The sequence below is a fragment of the Myotis brandtii genome, unplaced genomic scaffold (assembly GCF_000412655.1).
Source record: "Myotis brandtii unplaced genomic scaffold, ASM41265v1 scaffold45, whole genome shotgun sequence".
Classification (NCBI taxonomy): Eukaryota; Metazoa; Chordata; class Mammalia; order Chiroptera; family Vespertilionidae; genus Myotis; species Myotis brandtii.
The window spans coordinates 1,109,164-1,129,134 of NW_005367209.1; the positions used below are offsets into that span (position 1 = coordinate 1,109,164).

A 19,971-nucleotide genomic window follows, 5' to 3' on the forward strand; every position below is an offset into this window, starting at 1 on the left:
TCTAGCTTTCCAAATTTTGAAGTTAACAATATATGAAATGTATCCTTGGTTCAGTTCAAAGTTGATCCGTGCAGTATAATACCCTAACTTTGCTATCTTGCACAATCTTTTGTTAGAGTTAAGGGTTGCATCATTCTTGTTTTATTTAGTTTCTTGTATTACTATCACTAAGTTGTTCCCAAACTCTGATAGAATTAAAAAACAAACAAACAAACAAAACAAAACCTCCTCTCAATACATTTAAATATATTAGCGATTTTATTCATTTTATTTTTTGTTGGAGACATCTTTCACGGAACTCTCCTGCTCCAATCAGTCTGCTTGCTCTGTAAGCAGGATACACAGTTGACCATCATGGGATTTGCTTAGGCCCTCACCTGTTAAATTCCCTATTTCCTGGATCTCATATCTCACTTTTTCTCTGTTGACCCCCTTATTTTGGAAAGCCATGTCCTTCCTAAAATAGGATAATTAGAAGGAAAGTATTTAGACTTTATATCTCTATTCTACCTTAACATGTGATTGAAAGCTCAGCTGTGAAGAGAGTTCTGGGTTGGAAACCATTATCCTTAGAATATGGAGAGGATTGGTCCACTGTCCCCAGCTGCTGCTGTTGAGAAGGCTGTTCTGAATCTGATCCTCTGTACAAGATCTGTTTTTTCTTGGGATCTTCTCTGTATTCCCAATGTTCTGAAATGTTAGGATAATGTGCCTTGGTACCACTCTTTTTCATTGACTCTGTTTGGTACACACTCACAGCAACTTTCAAAGAGAAACGCTGTGTCCATAATGATGTAAAATTTTATTATATTATTTGATTTCCCTTTCCATTACTTTGTTTTCCTTTCTAGAACTCTACTTTTCATATCCTCTCACCTTCTTGTGATTTCTCCCCACTTTTTTATCTATAATCTTTTTGTTCTACTCCCTGAGCAATATTCCTCAACCATCTTCCCATAATTTACTGAATTTTTATTTCTACTAAGCACTTTTAATTTTCAAGAGCTCTTTCCTATTCTCAGGAATTTCCCTTGTTTACAAAATCCTGATCTTGTTACATGGTTATAATTGTTTCCTTTATTGCTCTGAGAATACTAATTATAGTGTTTTAAAAGTCTTCTTTTGCTCCCTAGAATCTCTCTGACCCTCTGAATTTCCTTGTTCACTTTTTCCTCTTTCTCAACTTTTCCTTAAATCTCTGGTGATACTCTTTTGTCCATTTATAATTAAGAACAGACATGCTGATCAGATATGTTGACTGGAAACGTTGTGTACATGGGTGGGACTTATTGACTGCTGGGGTCTGGGAATCCAATGGGGACTCAAATATTTAGTTGGAGATCCCAAATACAGGCTCTCCTAATATGAAACAAGTAGACTTTAGGTTAAGAAGTATGACTAGAGCCCTGGACGGTGTGGCTCAGTTGGGTGTCTCCCTGTGCATCAAAAGGTCACTGGTTCCATTCCTGATCAGGGCACATTCCTGGGTTGGTCCCTGGTCAGGGTTCGGTTCCTGGTCGGCATACATGTGGGAGGCAGCATGGAAGTTGAACTACATATGTCAAACATCCATGTGACCTAAGTGACATATGCAGTTCAATGCACCTGACAACTAACACATTTTCAAGCACTTATGGAATATTTACCTTAATTTTACCAAAGTTATGATTAGAAAATTCCCAAACACTCAGAAACTATATAATAGAGATTTAAATAACCCAATGATCAAAAATAAAATCACAATAAAATTTAGAAAATATTTTTATTTGAAAAGCAAAGTCCCTACAAAACAAGAGGGATACAATTAAAGTAGGAAACACTCAGAAATTTATAGCTTTAAATGTATATATTAGAAAATAAGAAAGGCTCAAAATCAATGACTTAAGTTTCCATTTTAAGAAACTGGAAAAAGAAGAGCAAATTTGCTCAAAGAAAGCAAAAGAAAGGAAATGAAGAAATCAATAAAATAGAAAACAATTATACAAGGAAAAAATCAGTCATAAGTTGGTTCTTAAAAAAAAAAAACTAGTTAATTAATAAATTCCTAACCATCATACTCAATAATTACTCCTTTGAAAATGCAAATCAAAACCACACCTCGTCCTGGCCGGTGTGGTTCAGTTGCTTGAGCATAGTCCCATGTACCAAGAGGTTGCCAGTTTGATTCCCGGTCAGAGCACATTCCCAGGTTTCAATCCCCAGTAGGAAGCATGCAGGAGGCAGCTGATGGATGTTTCTCTCTCTCTCTCCCTCTCCCTTCTTCTCTCTCTAAAATCAGTAAAAACATATTTTAAAAAAATAACCACACCTCATACCTGTCAGAATGACTATTATCAAATAGACAAAAGATAAATACTGGTGGGGATATGGGAAAAAAGGAACCCTGGTTAGTCCAGGATTGGTGGGAATGTAAATATCATACAGCCATTGTGAAAAACAGTATGGTGTTCCTCAAAAAACTTAAAAATGAAACTACCATATGATCCAGCAATTTCTCTTCTGGGTATATATCCAAGGGAGATGAAATCACTATCTTGAAAGGATACCCCCACTCCCACATGCATTGCAGCATTATTCTCAATAGCCACAATATGGACACAACCTAAGCGTCTATTGATAGATAAATAGATAAAGAAAATGTGACACACACACACACACACACACACACACACACACACACAGTGGAATATTATTCAGCCATAAAAAAGAAAATCCTGCCATTTGCAACAACATGGACAGATTTTGAGGGCATTATGCTAAGTAAAATAAGTCAGACAATAAGAAAGACAGATACTGTTTGATCTCACTAATATATGGAATCTAAAAACATCTAACTCAGTGGATAAAAAGTTGTAGTATGTACATACAATGAATTATTACTCAGTCATATAAAAGAATAAAATCTCACTATTTATGACAAGTAAGGATGGACCTAGAGGATATTATGCTAAGTGAAATAAGCCAGTCAGAGAAAGACAAATCTATATATATAAAACCCTAATATTCAAGTAGACCTAATGGCAGAACAACCAAACTGCACTGGTCACTATGACATGTGCTGACCACCAGGGGACGCGCGTGCAGAACATGGTGGGCATTGGCAGCAGGTGGCAGAGCACAGAATGTGGCAGGCATCGGCCGTGGCGGGATGGTAGAGCAGGTGAGCGGGGGCACCAGACGAAGGCGGGACGCAGGTTGCTGTCATCAGGGTGAGCCTCTGGTGGTTACTGAAAATTCTTTGTTCTCTCGTGCCATGGTCCCGCCCGGCACTTGCACCTGCTGCCGGCGCCAGCCCTACTCGCACTCGCTGCTGGCACTGGAGCTGCCACTTGCACCTGCTGCAGATGCCCAGCATGGCCCCAATCGCTTGGTGCCGTCAGTGGGTGCAAGCGGCAACTGCCAGCCCCGATTGCCCCTCAGGGCTTCTCCGCCTCCCACTGCTCCTGAGGGGTGATCGGGGCCGGCAGCTGCCTCTCTGCCTCTCGCACCCTCTGCCGGCGCCGATGCCACTGCTTACACCCACTGCCGGCCCGACCCCACTTGCACCCACAGCCGGCACCAGAGCTGCCGCTCACACCCGCTACTGGCACCCGGTGCCGGACTCGATCGCTCGGCACTGTCAGCAGGTATGAGCAGCGTCTGCAAGCCCCAATCACCCCTCAGGGCTTCTCCACCTCCCTCTGCTCCTGAGCAGTGATGGGGGCAGCAGCCGCCGCTCACACCTGCTGACGGTGCCGGCCCCACAGAGGATGGGCCGAGACCTGCCCCTGTGCCCACCACAGCCTCATGGCCCACATTTCCTTTCAAGGTGCGCACGAATTCGCACTGGGCCCCTAATACCACATAATTTCACTTTATTTGTGGAATCTAAAGAACAAAACAAACAAAATAGAAGCAGACTCACAGACACAGAGTACAGACTAATGGTTGCAAGAGGGGAAGTGGGTTGGGAGGTTGGGTGAAAAAGGTGAAGGGATTAAGAAGAATAAATTGATCTGCTCCTGAGCAGTGATTGGGGCAGCAGCCGCCGCTCACACCTGCTGATGGCGCCAGCCCCACAGAGGATGGGCCGAGACCCGCCCCTGTGCCCACCACAGCCTCGTGGCCCACATTTCCTTTCAAGGTGCGCGAATTCGTGCACTGGGCCCCTAATACCATATAATTTCACTTATTTGTGGAATCTAAAGAACAAAACAAACAAAATAGAAGCAGACTCACAGACACAGAGAACAGACTAATGGTTGCAAGAAGGGAAGTGGGTTGGGAGGCTGGGTGAAAAAGGTGAAGGGATTAAGAAGAATAAATTGGTAGTTACAAAACAGTCACAGGGATGTAAAGTGCAGCGCAAAGAATATAGTCAATAATATGGTAATAACTATGTACAGTGCCAGGTGCATACTTGAAATACTGGGGGAATCCTATCTAATAAAAGAGGTAATATGCAAATTGACCATCACTCCAACACACAAGATGGCCGCCCCCATGTGGTCAAAGATGGCCACCACAAGATGGCTGGCGGGGGAGGGCAGTTGGGGGCGACCAGGCCGGCAGGGGAGGGCAGTTAGGGGCAATCGGGCTAGCAGGGGGGCAGTTAGGTGTCGATCAGGCTGGCAGGGGAGTGGTTAGGGGCAATCAGGCAGGCAGGCAGGCGAGCAGTTGGGAGCCAGCAGTCCTGGATTGTGAGATCGGGCCTAAACGGGCAGTCAGACATCCCTCGAGGGGTCCCAGATTGAAGAGGGTGCAGGCTGGGCTGAGGGACATCCCCCCCGCACGAATTTCATGCACCAGGCCTCTAGTCACTTTATAAAGTATACTAGAGGTCCGGTGCATGAATTCGTGCACCATTGGGGTCCCTTGGCGTGGCCTTTGGGGATCAGCCAAAACCAGCAGTCCAATGCCGCCTGTCACTTCTGCTCATCCCGGCCCTGCTGTGCCTGCCACTGCCGCCACTCTGTAGGCTCACTGCCCCTCCGCTGCGGTCTCTGGGCTTCAGTGGCCAGCCGTGAGCCATGCGTCTGGCGCCCATTGGTCAGCTGAGTGGCGCTCCCGCTGTGGGAGCACACTGACCACCAGGGGGCAGCTTCTGCGTTGAGCATCTGCCCCCTGGTGGTCAGTGCACATCATAGCAACCAGTCGAACCAGTCGACCAGTCACTTAAGGCTTTTATATATATAGACTAGAGGACCGAGGCACAAAATTTGTGCAAGGGGCTCGGCCCTCGCAGCCCCAGCTGCCTCGACCGGCCCTCACAGCCCCAGCTTAGTCCAGAAGGTCGTCCAGAAGGTCATCCAGATGGTTGTTCTGCTGTTGGGTCTAATGAGCATATTAGCTCTTTATTACATAGGATGATTTTCTAACCACTATACTGTACACCTGAAACTAATACAAAATAATATTGAATATCAACATTAATAAAAACTAAAATTTAAAAAATAAAGTAAATAAAAACACTGAACTCACAGAAACAGAGTAGAGTGATAGTTGGCAGGGGCTGAGCAGTGGGGGAAATGGGGAGATGTTGTTCAAAGGTTACAAACTTCCTGTTATAAGGATCTAAATGTATAGCATGGTGATTACAGTTAACAATGCTGTACTGTATATTTGAAAGTTGCAATGAGAGTAGAGCTTCAATATTCTCAGCATAGCAACAAAATGATAATTATGTAAGGTGAATGATGTGTTAGCTTTATTGTGGTAAACACTTACCATATATATGTTTATCAAATCGTCACACTGTACACCTTGAACTTAACAATATTATATGACAATTATATCTCAACAAAGCTGGGGGGGAAATCATCACTCCTTTGGAAGGTTCAAGCCTGGCCTTCAGAATGTTTGTGAACCAAGATAGCTTAGAGCTGGTATTCTAATGCCCCAAAGGGATAGAAGAGAAAAGGGAGTTGGGAATGAACCCATTCTAGTTAAGCCCAAAGTTGTAAAGAACTTCAACTTTCAGTTCTTCACACAATGCCTGACACACAAATAAGTACTCAATCTGTACATATCCTCCTATACTCTCTGGTTCATATGGACAAGTTTGTCCATAATTTCTTAGAATAGGAACTACTCAATAGAGCTTTTTCCTTCATTGTCATGAGAAACTGCAGCTTTCATGGAAATGCAAAAAAATAAAATAAAAAATCTCCGCTTGCTGACCAAGGGAAGCAACATGGAAGCTTGCCATCTATCCAGGGCCTTGGGAGGAGGGAGGGGAAGGGAGAAGAACCAAGAAATTACTAAAACACCAACCTTGTGCCAGACTCTGTTTTGAGTTGTAAAGTTATACTACACACAAGGTGGTGGAATCCAAAGCCGTGAAATTAATATAAAACCTAGTCCAAATTCATTGAAATGCCAAGGGCTCCAGCAGAAGTAAACTTGAAACTACTCAACTGCTCTGTGGGGCTCATAGGTCTTTCCACCCGTGTGTGTGTGTGTGTATGTGTGTGTGTGTTTGTGTACAATTAAAAACTACACAATGAACAATCCAATAATTTCAGTGACCAATTTATTCCACACTTCATAAATAATAGTTGGAATAATAGAACAATCCAAAACAGACTGAAATAAATTTAAAATTATAAAGGACATAAAAGGAGGAAATGAAAACATGTTGAAAAAATAGAACAAGTATATAAAAAGAATTAGCAGACTTTGAATTAAAAAAATAACCAAACATATTCTCAAATGAAAAATGCAGTCACTAAAAATAAAGAGTAGATTAATAGATTAAATACAGATGCAAAGTTTTTAATAAACGAAAGGTGGTCTGATAAACAGCACTCTGAATGCAACATAGAGGCAGAAAAAGAAGAGAAACAGAAAAAGGAAAACGGCCAAGCAGCATTCATACAAGATTACTGGAACAGCATTCATCAGAGAAGGCACATGGTAACGGCATCATTAAGTGTGCATGTCCCCTACTAACCATGACACTATGGACGTGCATAGCAATCGGGAAGGGTGAGATGTCAGATATTCAGAATGGTATCGCAGTGCTTGGGTCTTTTAAGCCACATGATTAGGAAAGCACTGGCCTTTGCCTGTGTGATCAGAGGCAGGAATACAATCACAATGTGATGTGTAAAGTCTTTCATATAATGCTTCAGGACCCTGTTTATATCCCTATCCGGTTAGCTTGATACTCATGGTTGGGGTAACTCCCCTGCTTCGCATGATCTAAGAGCTAGGTTCTAAGCCTTCATGGTACGACTGTGAGATGGGAAAGTACAGTAGCAGGATTTGCCACATCAGTGTGTATGGCCTGGAAATCAGCAGACCCATCTCTGGCATAATTAGGGGATGGGAGTCCAAGCTTTGTGGTTGACCAGGATTGTTTGCTCTACTGGGTCACAGCCAGTTTGGGCAGAACTTTGCAAGAGGCCCAGCCCTTTTCTGAGCAGACTGCCTACAGGGGCTCAGTCCTGGACAAGTTAATGTCACCCCGCTAACACATAAGAAACTATCCTATATAATAAAAGCCTAATATGCAAATTGTCCCTCAGGCAGTCGTTGGACCAGGAGTTCGACCTGGAGACCAGGAGTTCGACTGCTCACTATGACATGCACTGACCACCAGGGGGGCAATGCGGAACATGGAGGGCGTCAGCAAGGCAGCGCTGGCAGCGGGCAGCAGTGGAGGCACTGCCAGCCCTGACAGGCCCCAGCAAGAGCAGGACCTCGGTGGGATGATGGAGTAGGTGAGGGGAACTGGGGGTGGATGGCAGCAACCAACCTGCTGCGGCACCCGGGCGGGGGGCTGCAACCTCTCGCCAGCTACCTGGGGGCGGGGGTGATGGAACAGAGGTGCACTGACAATGCAGGGGGTCCACCGAGCTCGCTCTCACTCCCCCTGCTACCCTCCCCTGGGACGCCAGGACTCACATGCCAGGGAAGCCCCCACACTCAGGTGCCAGATGCCCGCGAGGAGCCCACCCCGCACCTGCACACGCTCTTCCGGGTGAGCGGGCCACAGCTGCTGGGACCACAGGAGCTGGTCGGGCTCCCCGTGGGTTCGTACAGGAGCCAGTCTGTGAGGCCAGCCAGGAGAGAGCACGCTGCCCACCCAGCTTCTATGCAGTGCCGCTGGGCAGCCCAGAGGCCCATGCTGTGCTTCCGCCCACGGCGACCAGCTGTGCTCATTGCATCTCCGCTTGGGGACTCAGGCACGGTGATTCAGGAGGAGGGGGGCTCATGGGGGCCCAGGGGCCCAGGTGCTTCCCAGGGCCCAGAGGTCAGCTGGGACCTGCCCTTCCACACCAGACACTCGTGCTTCGATCGCCGGCCAAGGCTAGGGACCATACCCGTGCACAAATTTCGTGCACCGGGCCTCTAGTTTATTATATGAGACTATCCAACAAACTCCGTATAAGAGTTTCAAGTTCTACTTGGCTGAAACTGAGATTATGCAGGGGGAGAATAAAGAGGCGTAGTACCCAAAGAGAAAATGATCAAGATTTTCCACAACAAAAAAAACTTGAATCTTTCAAATAAAGATGTATATCGCATCCCAAGTCAGATAAATAAATGCAAGTCTTCATCTTGAGATTTAAGAGGAGAATTTCAGAACATCACAAAGAGCAATAAAATCTTAAGAGCAACCAGAGAGAAAAGACCAATAACCAAGAAGGGAATCACAATGAGGCTGACAGCAGATTTCTGTGGTAACTAGTCTCCACAGATTCCCCCGCCAAGCTTCTCCTTCTCTGTAAGTGCATACTGCTTCTCATATCAAGAGGTGCCGCTTCCCTGGGGCTGGATTAGAATGCACTGACCAATAGAATGCCAAAGAAATGGCATCTGAGACTTTGGCTGCCATAAGAGGACTGGAAAATTACACTTCTTTCTTCTTGCAACTCTTACTGTGGGACACCATCTTTCAAATCTCGGCCACCAAGGTAGAGGAAGCCCAACCCATGCAGAGTAGCCACACAAATGAGAACTAGAAGGGCAACAATTTACATTCCCAAGTATGATTCCACACGCAGCCAAGTATTAACTGTGAGTAGTCATCTTTGATGGTCTATCTGAATTGAGTCCCCAGATAACTGTAGCCTCAGGCAACATCAAAAAGAGAAACGACCCTACTGATACCAGGCAACTTACAGAATCATGAGAAAGAACAAAATGGCTCATTTTTTAAGACACTAAATGTAAATTTTAAATTGATAATTAAAACATTCTTCAGTTGCAATAGATTCCAGAAGATAATAGAAAAATATCTCTAAAGTGTTGAGTAAAAATAATGCTCAACCTAGAATTCTATAACAAATTATATAATTTTCTAGAGTAAGATCAGAACATATTTTTGGACAAATAGTGAAAGTTCACCACTTAATAATCTCTCACAGAGAGAAATACTACAGAACAATTGGTATCCCAGTAAGAAATGACTATAAGCAATAAAATTTATAAATATGTTGTAAATCTAAATAAGCACTGACATGCTAAAAAGATACAATTAGAATTTTAAATAGTATCTGACCTGGTTAACTAATTTGTCTATTTTGGTGTTTTGAATTCATACTAAATAAAATAGTAGCATAGAGAAAATGCCCTTAAAAATGAGCCAATATATATGAAAGCATCTCTGAGACCTTATACCCACTATTTATCAGTTCTTCCCACCTCCTTCTCACATACACAATCCTCCCAGCGCCAAACATTAAGGGATAGAGAAGAGACACTTGTAAGAGGAAAGCAAAAGAGGGCAGCCAGGCAAGAGAACTCTCCCCTGGCATTCACCAGGTGCAACATTCGATGCCTACTTTTTCATTTTCATCTGCTTGTCAGAATAAAAAATTATGTCATGAACATACAATGTGAATGATAATTTTTAAATTAAGGACCAAGTAATGCCTTTTGGTCAGAAGTCAGCAACTCCTATAATCATATAAACTACAAATTTTCTCCCCCTTTTCATTCTAAACATGAAAATTTTCAATCCCCTGTTTAAAGTTTTCAGTAGAGAACCAAATTTAAAGAGTAGAAGAAAAGTTCAGAGCTTCTACTTTCAATTAACATAGAACTTAGCTATACCAGAAAGTGATTAATCGTTTTAAAGAAGATTATTAAGCATTACTTACTTTAATAGCAAATTTCTTTGATGCCATGGCTTACTGATTCCAAAGTAATTACAGACCTTTAACAGAAGAAAAAATAAAATTAAAAGTAAGTATATAAAAAATCTCTATCTATTTGAATATTACACGGGAGAAAAGTTGGCTGAATAGTCAAATATCAATTGGTATTTGCAATATGAATGTTCACTTATAATGAGTCTTAACAAAAATATTACATTAAATTAGTAATTTTAAAACTTCCCACAAAGAAAAGCACAGACCCAGATATTCTACCAAATGTTTAAAGAAGAATTAATATTAATCCTTCACAAACACTTTAATAAAATGGAAGCATAAGAAAAACTTCTCCAGTCCCAGGGGAGCAAGTGAGCTGAGTGGCTATGTGGTCACGTCTTGGAGACCAACAGCACTTGCAGCAAGGAAGGCTGACAAACTGACTCAAGAGCATTCTACCTCTCAATCCTATAAATAAAGAGGTAATATGCAAATTGACCCTCACTCTGTCACACCTTCACAAGATGGCTGTACCCACTGGAGGCAGGGTTCCCATAACGAGCAATCAGCAGGGATCTGAGGCTGCATGGCGCTGGGACGGGGAACCTGAGGCTGTGACCCCCCACCCATTGGGGATTGACGGGGGACCTCAGGCCACACCCCCCTGCCCAGCAGGGCTTGACGGGGGACCTCAGGCTGCGCCCCCCACCCCGGGGCCAGGGGACCTGAGGCCGTGCCCTGGCGCCAGGCCTGGGGACCTGAGGGTGTTGACTCTGGGTCCTGAAGCGTGCCCCAGACTCTGTCAGGAGGAAGATTTTCATATACATCTTACTAATTTTCTTTCATCTCTGACACTTCTATTATAGAGAAAGTGCAAAAAGCAATATTAAAATATTTCCTCTAATTAATTCCCTTTTAATGTGCACGAATTTCATGCACTGGGCCACTAGTATGTACATATTTTTTCATTTGTTTCTACAATGCCTGGAACCTCAAAAAAAATCACAATTTTAAGACAAAAAGAGGCTTTATAGCTACTTCTACTCCAATCATGCCATCTATTCCCCAATTGAGAACCTGGGGACAGGGCAAGGGTCTCACATCTGAGAACCAAGGGCAAGAGAAGATCTTGTCAGCTCACTGAGGACAAACTAGCACCATCTGTCACCTGCAGCACTGCCATGGTCAATTAGGCACCACATTAAAAAAAACTGAAGTAGAAAAAAAGCACATGACCATTTTAATTTTATAGAGGCAGATAAAAATTTAAGAAAACATTAGAAGTCTAAGAATAAAAATAAATTTCTCATCTGAATAAAGCATTTATAAAAATGTAGCAAATATGCTTAATGGTGAATCTTAAAAGCAATTTCCTTGGAACAGGTAGAAAATGTTGACTTATTAAGATATCATTAAACAATTGCAAAATATCTAGAAATAAGTTTAGTATGATATGTGCAAGAAGTCCTCAAATTGATCTTCAAACTTAACGTAATTCCAACCACAACCTTGAATGGGGAATCTAAGGAGGAGGAAAAAAAGACTTGCAAAAAGAAAAACAAAGCAGGGGGTTTGCTTACCAGACATAGCAAAACTATTATAATGCAATCCTATATAATAAAAGGCTAATATGCAAATAGACCAAACGGCGGAACAACCGAACGACTAGACAACCAGTCACTGTGACGTGCGCTGACCACCAGGGGTGGACAACCAGTCACTGTGACGTGCGCTGACCACCAGGGGGCGTTCGCAGAATATGGCGGGCATCGGCCGCAGCAGGATGGTGGATCAGGTGAGCAGGGGGGCCAGACCAAGGCAGGGTGCTGGTCACTGTCATCAAGGAGAGCCTCTGGTGATTACTGAAAATTCTTTCCTCCCGCGCGCCGCGGTCCCGCCCAGTGCTCACACCTGCTGCCGGCGCTGGCCCCGCTCACATCCGCTGCCAGTGCCAGAGCTGCAGCTCGCACCAACTGCCGGCGCCCAGCACCGGTCCCAATCGCACGGCACCATCAGCGGGTGCAAGTGGTGGCTGCCAGGCCCAATTGCCTTTCAGTGCTTCTCTACCTCACCCTGCTCCTGAGGGGAGATCAGGGCCAGCAGCTGCCTCTCACACCCACTGCTGGTGCTGGAGCCACTGCTCGCACCCAGTGCCAGCACCGGCCCCGCTTGCACCCACAGCTGGTGCCAGAGCCACCACTCGCACCTGATGCCGATGCCTGCTGCCAGTCCCAATTGCTTGGCACCATCAGCGGGTGCAAGCGGCAGCTGCTGGCCCTGATTGCCCCTGAGGGCTTCTCCACCTCCCCCTGCTCCTAAGGGGCGGTCAGGGCAGCAGCTGCCGCTCGCACCCACTGATGGCGCCGGCCCCAATTGCTCCACACCTTCAGTGGGTGCAAACGGGGCAGGCGCCGTCAGTGCATGGGAGCAGCAGCCAGAGTGGGGCTGCCGGCAGACAGGGGATTGGGGGCCGTGGCGGGAGGGGCCAGGCGGTGGCATGGAGGATGTGCCGAGACCCACCCCTGTGCCTACTGCAGCCTCGTGGCCCACAGTTCCTTTCAAGGTGCACGAATTCGTGCACTGGGCCCCTAGTCTTCATATATATATAAAGCCTAAGTATATAAAAGCCTAAACAACCGTTATGACCAGACGACCAGCTGGTAGCTATGATGCACACTGACCCCCAGGGGGCAGATGCTCAACACAGGAGCTGACCCCTGGTAGTCAGTGCGCTCCCACAGCCAACTTCCCATGGCCAGTCAACCTCCCACAGTCCCTCCCCCCGACCGGCCAACCTCCCTTGGTCCCTCCTCCCGGCCAGCCACAATCGGCCCCGATTGCCAGCGAGGCCAAGGGACCCCACCCATGCACAAATTTGTGCACTGGGCCTCTAGTCCTTTTATAAAAGCTGAAAAGCATGAAGTTTAAATACAGAAAGACCATTTACCAGGGAACCTGGGGACAGCACACACTCCGCTCTCTTCTCTTACTGCATGCACACACTGTCATCTGGGCACAAGGAATGACAGCCAAAAACTGTCCCACGGGAAGGTAAAATCATTATTTGCTAGGAGATCCCAGACCTGGTTAGCATAAAGGTTCCTCCACAACCATAGCCTCTTCAGGTATCTCCTCTCTCCATCCCTGCACTTCTCCATCCCAAAATCCATCACTAGAGGTACTTAAGCAGGAGTCCCCTACTCAAAACTCCTCCAGCATCAAAGGCCCTCTGTCAGCACCTGCCGACACCTCCATCTCACAATTCAGGCACCTTCAATGCTTCCACATAGCCAAATTCTGACATGTGTCCTTGAATATGCTGCTCTGGCTCTCCCACCTTCTCCCAGGCATGCTGCACTACAGGATGTCTTCTCTCCTAAGGCAAGTTATCCTCGGCAACCCAACTCAGATGCCACCTTTCCTTGGAGCTATCCAAGAATGTCCAGAGTGAACGGCTTCCTTTTCCAGGCCACACCTGCACCTTCCACTACCTCTACTTTCACACTTAGCTCACCGAATTACACATAACTCAGGTCCTCAGTCTCTCTCCCCTGACTATAAGCTTCCTGAGGTCCATTCTTATCCTCTTTGATACCTGGTGCATGGCACAGGTATGCATCAAAAGTTTGCTGATTTGAGTCTGTTGTGGCTACTAAATAACAGCTACAGACTGTGTTATTATCTTTTTAGATTTATACCTATCTATCTAATGCATCTTTACTTAGGATTTCTTAAAAGGAAGTCAAAGCACATTAGGATTTCTGTCCCCAAATCCCACATTAGGATTTCTTAAAAGGAAGTCAAAGCACTGAGCCTATTTCAACACATAATAACACTTAAGCTATATGTATCATGAAGCCAAAGTTGAGAAACATATAAACATGCCAACAGAAGATCAAAGTGCTTTGTATTGAAAATAATAGGCAACAGATCACATGTGTGATTTAAATTTGGGCCATAAATGTGAGTTCTTCAGTATATAATTTCTTTTCTCTTTAAAATACTGATATTCTAACATTCATTTTAATAAAAAAAGATATTATTAGCTTCTGTATTAGGTTTTAAACCTGGGAACATCTTGAGGTTTTTCTAGACTTGTTTTATTGATCACTAGAAAGTAAATGTGCACACACACAACAAGCAAGTATGCATCTTAAAAAGTTACTTTGCTGGGCCCTTAAAGTTGCTTTCAGGAGGGAGCAGCATGCTCAGTGCCTGGGGTTAAAAAGCCTTGCTATCAGAGCTGCCAGGTCAAGTCTAAATTCAGTGAAATTTTTATTTTATTGCATGTTTTTCAGAAGATCAAGACAATCTTCAAAAAGGTCAATTTTCCAAATATCTAAAAGCATATAACTTGCATAAGCACGCTGACAAGTTAAAGTATATTATAAATCTCACAAAATACTAGTCTCATTCTCTATTTCATCATTCCTGAACCCACTTTCTCTGGCCTGAAAACAGGCATTCTTTCACAAAGAGGAGACTTTGACAGAGTAAGACCCCACAAAAATATGTGTGCGTGTGTGTCTTTAGTAGAAAGGGAACGATCCTAAGATCCTTAAGAAAATTAATTTGGGGAGGGAGTGGAAGTAGATTAAACAATGTCACATGATTGTCCTGTCATTTAAATACAAAGCAGAGATAAATTCTAATAAAGAAAGTCAATGACCTTCTAGATTATTTGGTGGGAAAATCCAATGCACTCTGAAATTCACATTTGTCTTCCTTTTAGTGTTGCCGACCTGTGTGACAAAGCCAAAGCAACCATTCCAGATTAAGAAGTCCAGAAAATAACTTCAGATTTCTAATCTCTGGATTTTATATTTTATCAAAAAAATTATTATACTTCCTCCAATCATTTTTAAAAATACTTTCATTGGCTATGGGAGCAGAAACTGAAAACAACAAAGGCCGAGAACTTCTGAAGAAATAACTATAACTCAAGAATGAGAAATCATTTCATTCCCTTTTCCCTATCCAATTTTATCACCAAAAAGAAAAAAAAAAGTATCAAGGAAGGAATTATAAACTTTAACAAAATATCAAGGAAAAATGACAAATGAGCAAAGATCTTGCTGGTGACAGCCTAGATAAACTTTGAAAAGGCAACTTCAGTGTAAAAAGAACCACCTTTTCCTATTATTCACATGGTAATTTTGAAAGCCAAAGCCAGCTTATAAAAATAAGAAAAACAAAATAGAAACAAAAAACCGAGAAGCTCCAACAATGAAGCAGGATAATGCAAAATGGCAAAAAAAAAAAAAAAGGTGTTTTTTTTCTTTTGTCTTTAAATGTTGGTCAAATACTGAAATCCTCTATCATGATTAATTTCACAGAACAGTCACTCTATACCCTTAACCCAGTCAGTTGACCCATGATCTGGGCTTCCGCTTCCTGATGTACCCACAGAAATTCCCACCCAGAACTGTATAGGATGCTTCATAATAGACAATGTCTACTTTTTAATATTTGTCAGAAACAGACATAGGAACTACCACGTGGGGCAGTAAAGTCCTCAAATTCTAGTAAAATAGACATGTGTTCAAATTCTGCCCCTTCATGTGACCTCTGACAGGCTATTCAACTCCTCTAAGTCTCTGTGTAGTTTTTTATCTCAAGGGTCCTGTGAGGATTATGTGAGATCAGATATGCAATATTTGGCCCAGTGCCTGGGCACAGTGAGTGCTCAGTCTCTGTTAACCATCCTATATAATAAAAGGCTAATATGCAAATTGTCCCCTCAGGAGTTCGACCAACCAGGAGTTCAACCGCTCCCTATGACCACCAGGGGGCGGCGCGGAGCAAAGGAAGGCCCTGGCCGGCAGTTGGCAGCTGGGGGAAGGAAAGCCCTGGTTGACCCTGATCACTGGCCAGGCCTAGGGACCCTACCCACGCACGGATTTCATGTACCGGGCCTGTTGTAGTCATAAACACTGAGAGCACAAGAAGACAGAACATAATCAACCCAAGCCCCACTCTGATAACTACTGTTTTCCAGTCACTTCACCACAGGAAAAATAATCATTAATGCAACTGTCTTCTGATAATCATTAATGCAACTGTCTTAAAATCTAATCCTTTCAATGAAAAAACTCTAGAGATGGAGAACAGATCATTGATTACTGTGGTGGAGTGGTGGAGGGTCACTACAAAGGGTAGTAGAAGGAAATTGGGGGGCGGGGTTAATGGCACTGTTCTGCATCCTGATTGAGATGGTGTTTATAACAATCAATGCATTGGTCAAAACTCATGAAATTTATACATAAAAGAGTAAATTCTATCACATGTAAATTAAGATTTTTTTTTAAATTGCAAAACAAAAAATCCCAATCTTTTCTAACTGTGTACTAAACCAAAATAATAACACAATTGAACTTTTAGGTGCCCAAGATACTGTAACTGCAATATTCTATATATTATCCTGTAACTAACATAAGCCTATCCAATTTTAGTTACCAGCTGTGATTTATTCAAGCACAAAATGTCAATACCATAATAAGCACAAGGCACTGCTTTGCTACAATAGAAGCAAAAAGACTTTGAAAAAGTACAACATCAATCAACATTAGATATAAGTGGTACTCCCCATTTACTGACAAAAGGGAGTTTTATAACATTAGGCTTAACTTCATAGATCTCTATTTTGCTGCTTAATGAGTAGGTTACTTAAGGTGCATGAGTTATTATTATCAATCCCTAAATAGTAATAAATAAATAGTAAACTTTAAAGATTTAATAAAGCTTAAAATGGCTAGACATGTACACATCAAGAGAGACAGCCCACTAAAACGTCAATGCATACATTTCGCCTTTTCAAAAAGGCCATAACATGTTTCACTCAGAAAACAATTCATATATTGCGCAAAGGTAAAGTCCCAATATGCTGGGGCCTGACCCCAGCATGTCCAGGGGTCCCCAAAGGTGTGGATGGAGTCGGCGAAGAAGGAATGACACGGAGACAGCGTTCAGTTGATCAGCAGCCTAGCCAGGATCTCTAGCCAAGTTCTGGTGTAGGATCTCCAGCCAAGTTCTGGTCAGGATCTCCAACCAAGTTCTGTAGCCAGGTTCTGGTCAGGATCTCCAACCAAGTTCTATAGCCAGGTTCTGGTCAGGATCTCCAGCCAGGTTCTAAGACAGGGGTGGGCAAACTTTTTGACTTGAGGGCCACAATGGGTTCTTAAACTGGACCGGAGGGCCGGAACAAAAGCATGGATGGAGTGTTTGTGTGAACTAATATAAATTCAAAGTAAACATCATTACATAAAAGGGTATGGTCTTTTTTTTTTTTAGTTTTATTCATTTCAAACGGGCTGGATCCGGCCCTCGGGCCGTAGTTTGCCCACGGCTGGTCTAGGATCTCCTCCAGCCAGGTTCTGTCTCTAGGATCTCCTCCAGCCAGGTTCTGTCGCCAGGTTCTGTAGCAAGGTTCTCCAGCCAGGTTCTATCCAGGTTCTCCTGCCATGTTCTGTCTAGGTTCTACAGCCAAGTTCTGTAGCCAGGTTCTGTCTAGGTTCTCTTGCCATGTTCTCTTGCCATTTTCTCTCACTAGGTTCTCCAGCCAGGTTCTGTCCAGGATCTTTTGCCATGTTCTCTTGCTAGGTTCTGTCTTTAGGTTCTGTCTCTTGTTGTCTTGTTACATCTGTATTTATACCAGTTGATTTTAATCCTGTCAATTTCTATTCCAAAGGTAGGGTGTTTCTTTTTCCAGGGAGTAAAGATTATGTAGCTTAAGAGTGATTGTTCTTAGTTAAAGTGATTAACTACCCGCCTGGCACTTAGTTAAGGGGTTTTATTCCCTCCCTAACTTCAGGGAAAAATTCCTACCTGGGGAAACAACCTTTCTCGGAGAGGTGACCTTGGTTAAAACACATAGCGCCAAGAAGGGGAGCAAACATATTAAGAACAGTATGCCATATACGCCAGGTCCCTTGAAACATGCTGTGCAAAGGTTTCTTCCCTGCAGCGACTGTGTCAAGCAGCAAGGATGGACCGGCTCCCGGCACCAATACAAACACATTTTATCCCTATCACCTCCTGGTTACATTGTAGGTAGAAGATTTGGCCACCAAATAATTACTTTTTTTTTTTTCCAATTCAAATAAACTGGAGAAGAACAAAGCAATGTGAAATTAACACTATGAAAATAAAAACAACCCAAGAGTAGCCACTTAACTGGTGAAGGTATAAACAAATTACTGTATATCCAGGCAATGAAACACTGCCCAGCAATTAAAAAGGAACGAACTATTGATACTTACAAAAACAAAGATGGCTCTCAATTATGAGTGAGAGAAGCTCCTCCAACACCCAACCACCCCAAAAAACAGCTCCTACAGAAAGATTCCATTTAGATAAAATGCTAGGAAATGCAAACTTATCTAGTGACAGAAAGCAAATTAGTGGTTGCCTGAAAGACAGCAGCCAGATAAATAAATAAATGAAGGAATGAATGAATTAATGAATGATAGGGGCCTAAGGGATTACAATGGACAAGAGGAAACTTTTGTGGGTGACAGATTACTTTGATTGTGCTGATGGTTTCACTGGTATATACATGTAAAACACATAAAATTGTACAATTATAGCTCAATAAAATTGTTTAAAAAGAAAACCATTAAAAAAATACATCTTCCTGGCCTGGTACAAGTATACCTCGGAGATAACATGGGTTAAGTTCCAGACCACCGTAAGAAAGCACGAATTACAATAAAGCAAGTTGTAATCTTTTTACTGGTGGAGGGTATTATCTTCCATTTGTAAAAAACCCAAGATCTGTGAAATGCAATAAAGTGAACTTCAATAAAACCAGGTATGCTTTTATGTGAAAATCAGAAGCAATGAATATTGCACTTATGAAATACTGTTCTTCCCTATATTCCCAGGACATAAGTATTCAGTACATTTTGCAACACTCACATGTGTCTAAATAAAAAACAACAGGGTCTTCATTCTGCTTTCCCCAATGAATAGATGGAGGAAGAAGAGACAGGCTGGACAACTTGCTTAGGACATAGAATAAATAAATGCAAGTTGATTGATTACTGAGAAGGTGATTCACCACATTCCCAGTCCGATTATCTTAACTGCCTTCAAATTCCTAATTAAAGTAAAATCATGTAAGGGAGATAAAAATCTAACATACAACAATGTGGAAAATGTAAAAGTCATTTGCAGTTTCTCTAATATAGTGGTTCTCAACCTTCTGGCCCTTTAAATATAGTTCCTCATGTTGTGACCCAACCATAAAATTATTTTTGTTGCTACTTCATAACTGTAATGTTGCTACTGTTATGAATCGGAATGTAAATATCTGATATGCAGGATGGTCTTAGGCGACCCCTGTGAAAGGGTCGTTCGACCGCCAAAGGGGTCTCGACCCACAGGTTGAGAACCGCTGCTCTAATTAATACCTTACTGGTTCCTTAATTCCATCCACAAGTCTCAACCTCTGCTGACATTGGGTTGGAATCTTTAAAAAAAAACAAAAAACTACAAAACTCCCCAGGTAATTTTCATGAGTAGCAACATTAAACTCCTGAGATAAATCAGATTTAGACTTCTCATTAAAGCAAGGAAGAAGAAAGCAAGGTGCCAAAAAAAAAATGTTGATAAACCATGGCCCAAAGATTTTCAAGTCAATATTGAACTGCTGAATACATGCAGGCCAACATTTAATAAATTAAAAGTAAAAATATGCACATAGGTTTTTGTCAGAACAGAATTTACATCACAACGTACCAGACTTACAAATTCTCTTCAACTTTTTAGAATGGAAATATATTTGGAATATATTTTAAATTTTATATATATATATATATATCTACACTAATAAAAGAGAAACATGGTAATTGGCGTACGACCGCTACCCTTTTCATTGGCTAATCAGTGAGTA

The 19,971-nt window shown here is 42.9% G+C and overlaps 1 protein-coding gene across 1 annotated transcript in view; it reads right to left on the minus strand.

Annotated features, from left to right (window-relative positions):
- Nucleotides 1–19,971, minus strand: part of SLX4IP (SLX4 interacting protein) — a 189,585-nt gene that overhangs the window by 166,346 nt on the left and 3,268 nt on the right. Inside the window, exon 2 of the mRNA XM_014546468.1 lies at nucleotides 10,089–10,144. Coding sequence (XP_014401954.1) covers nucleotides 10,089–10,115 — 27 coding nt within the window. The 5' untranslated portion in view covers nucleotides 10,116–10,144. The remainder of the gene's footprint in view (nucleotides 1–10,088; nucleotides 10,145–19,971) is intronic.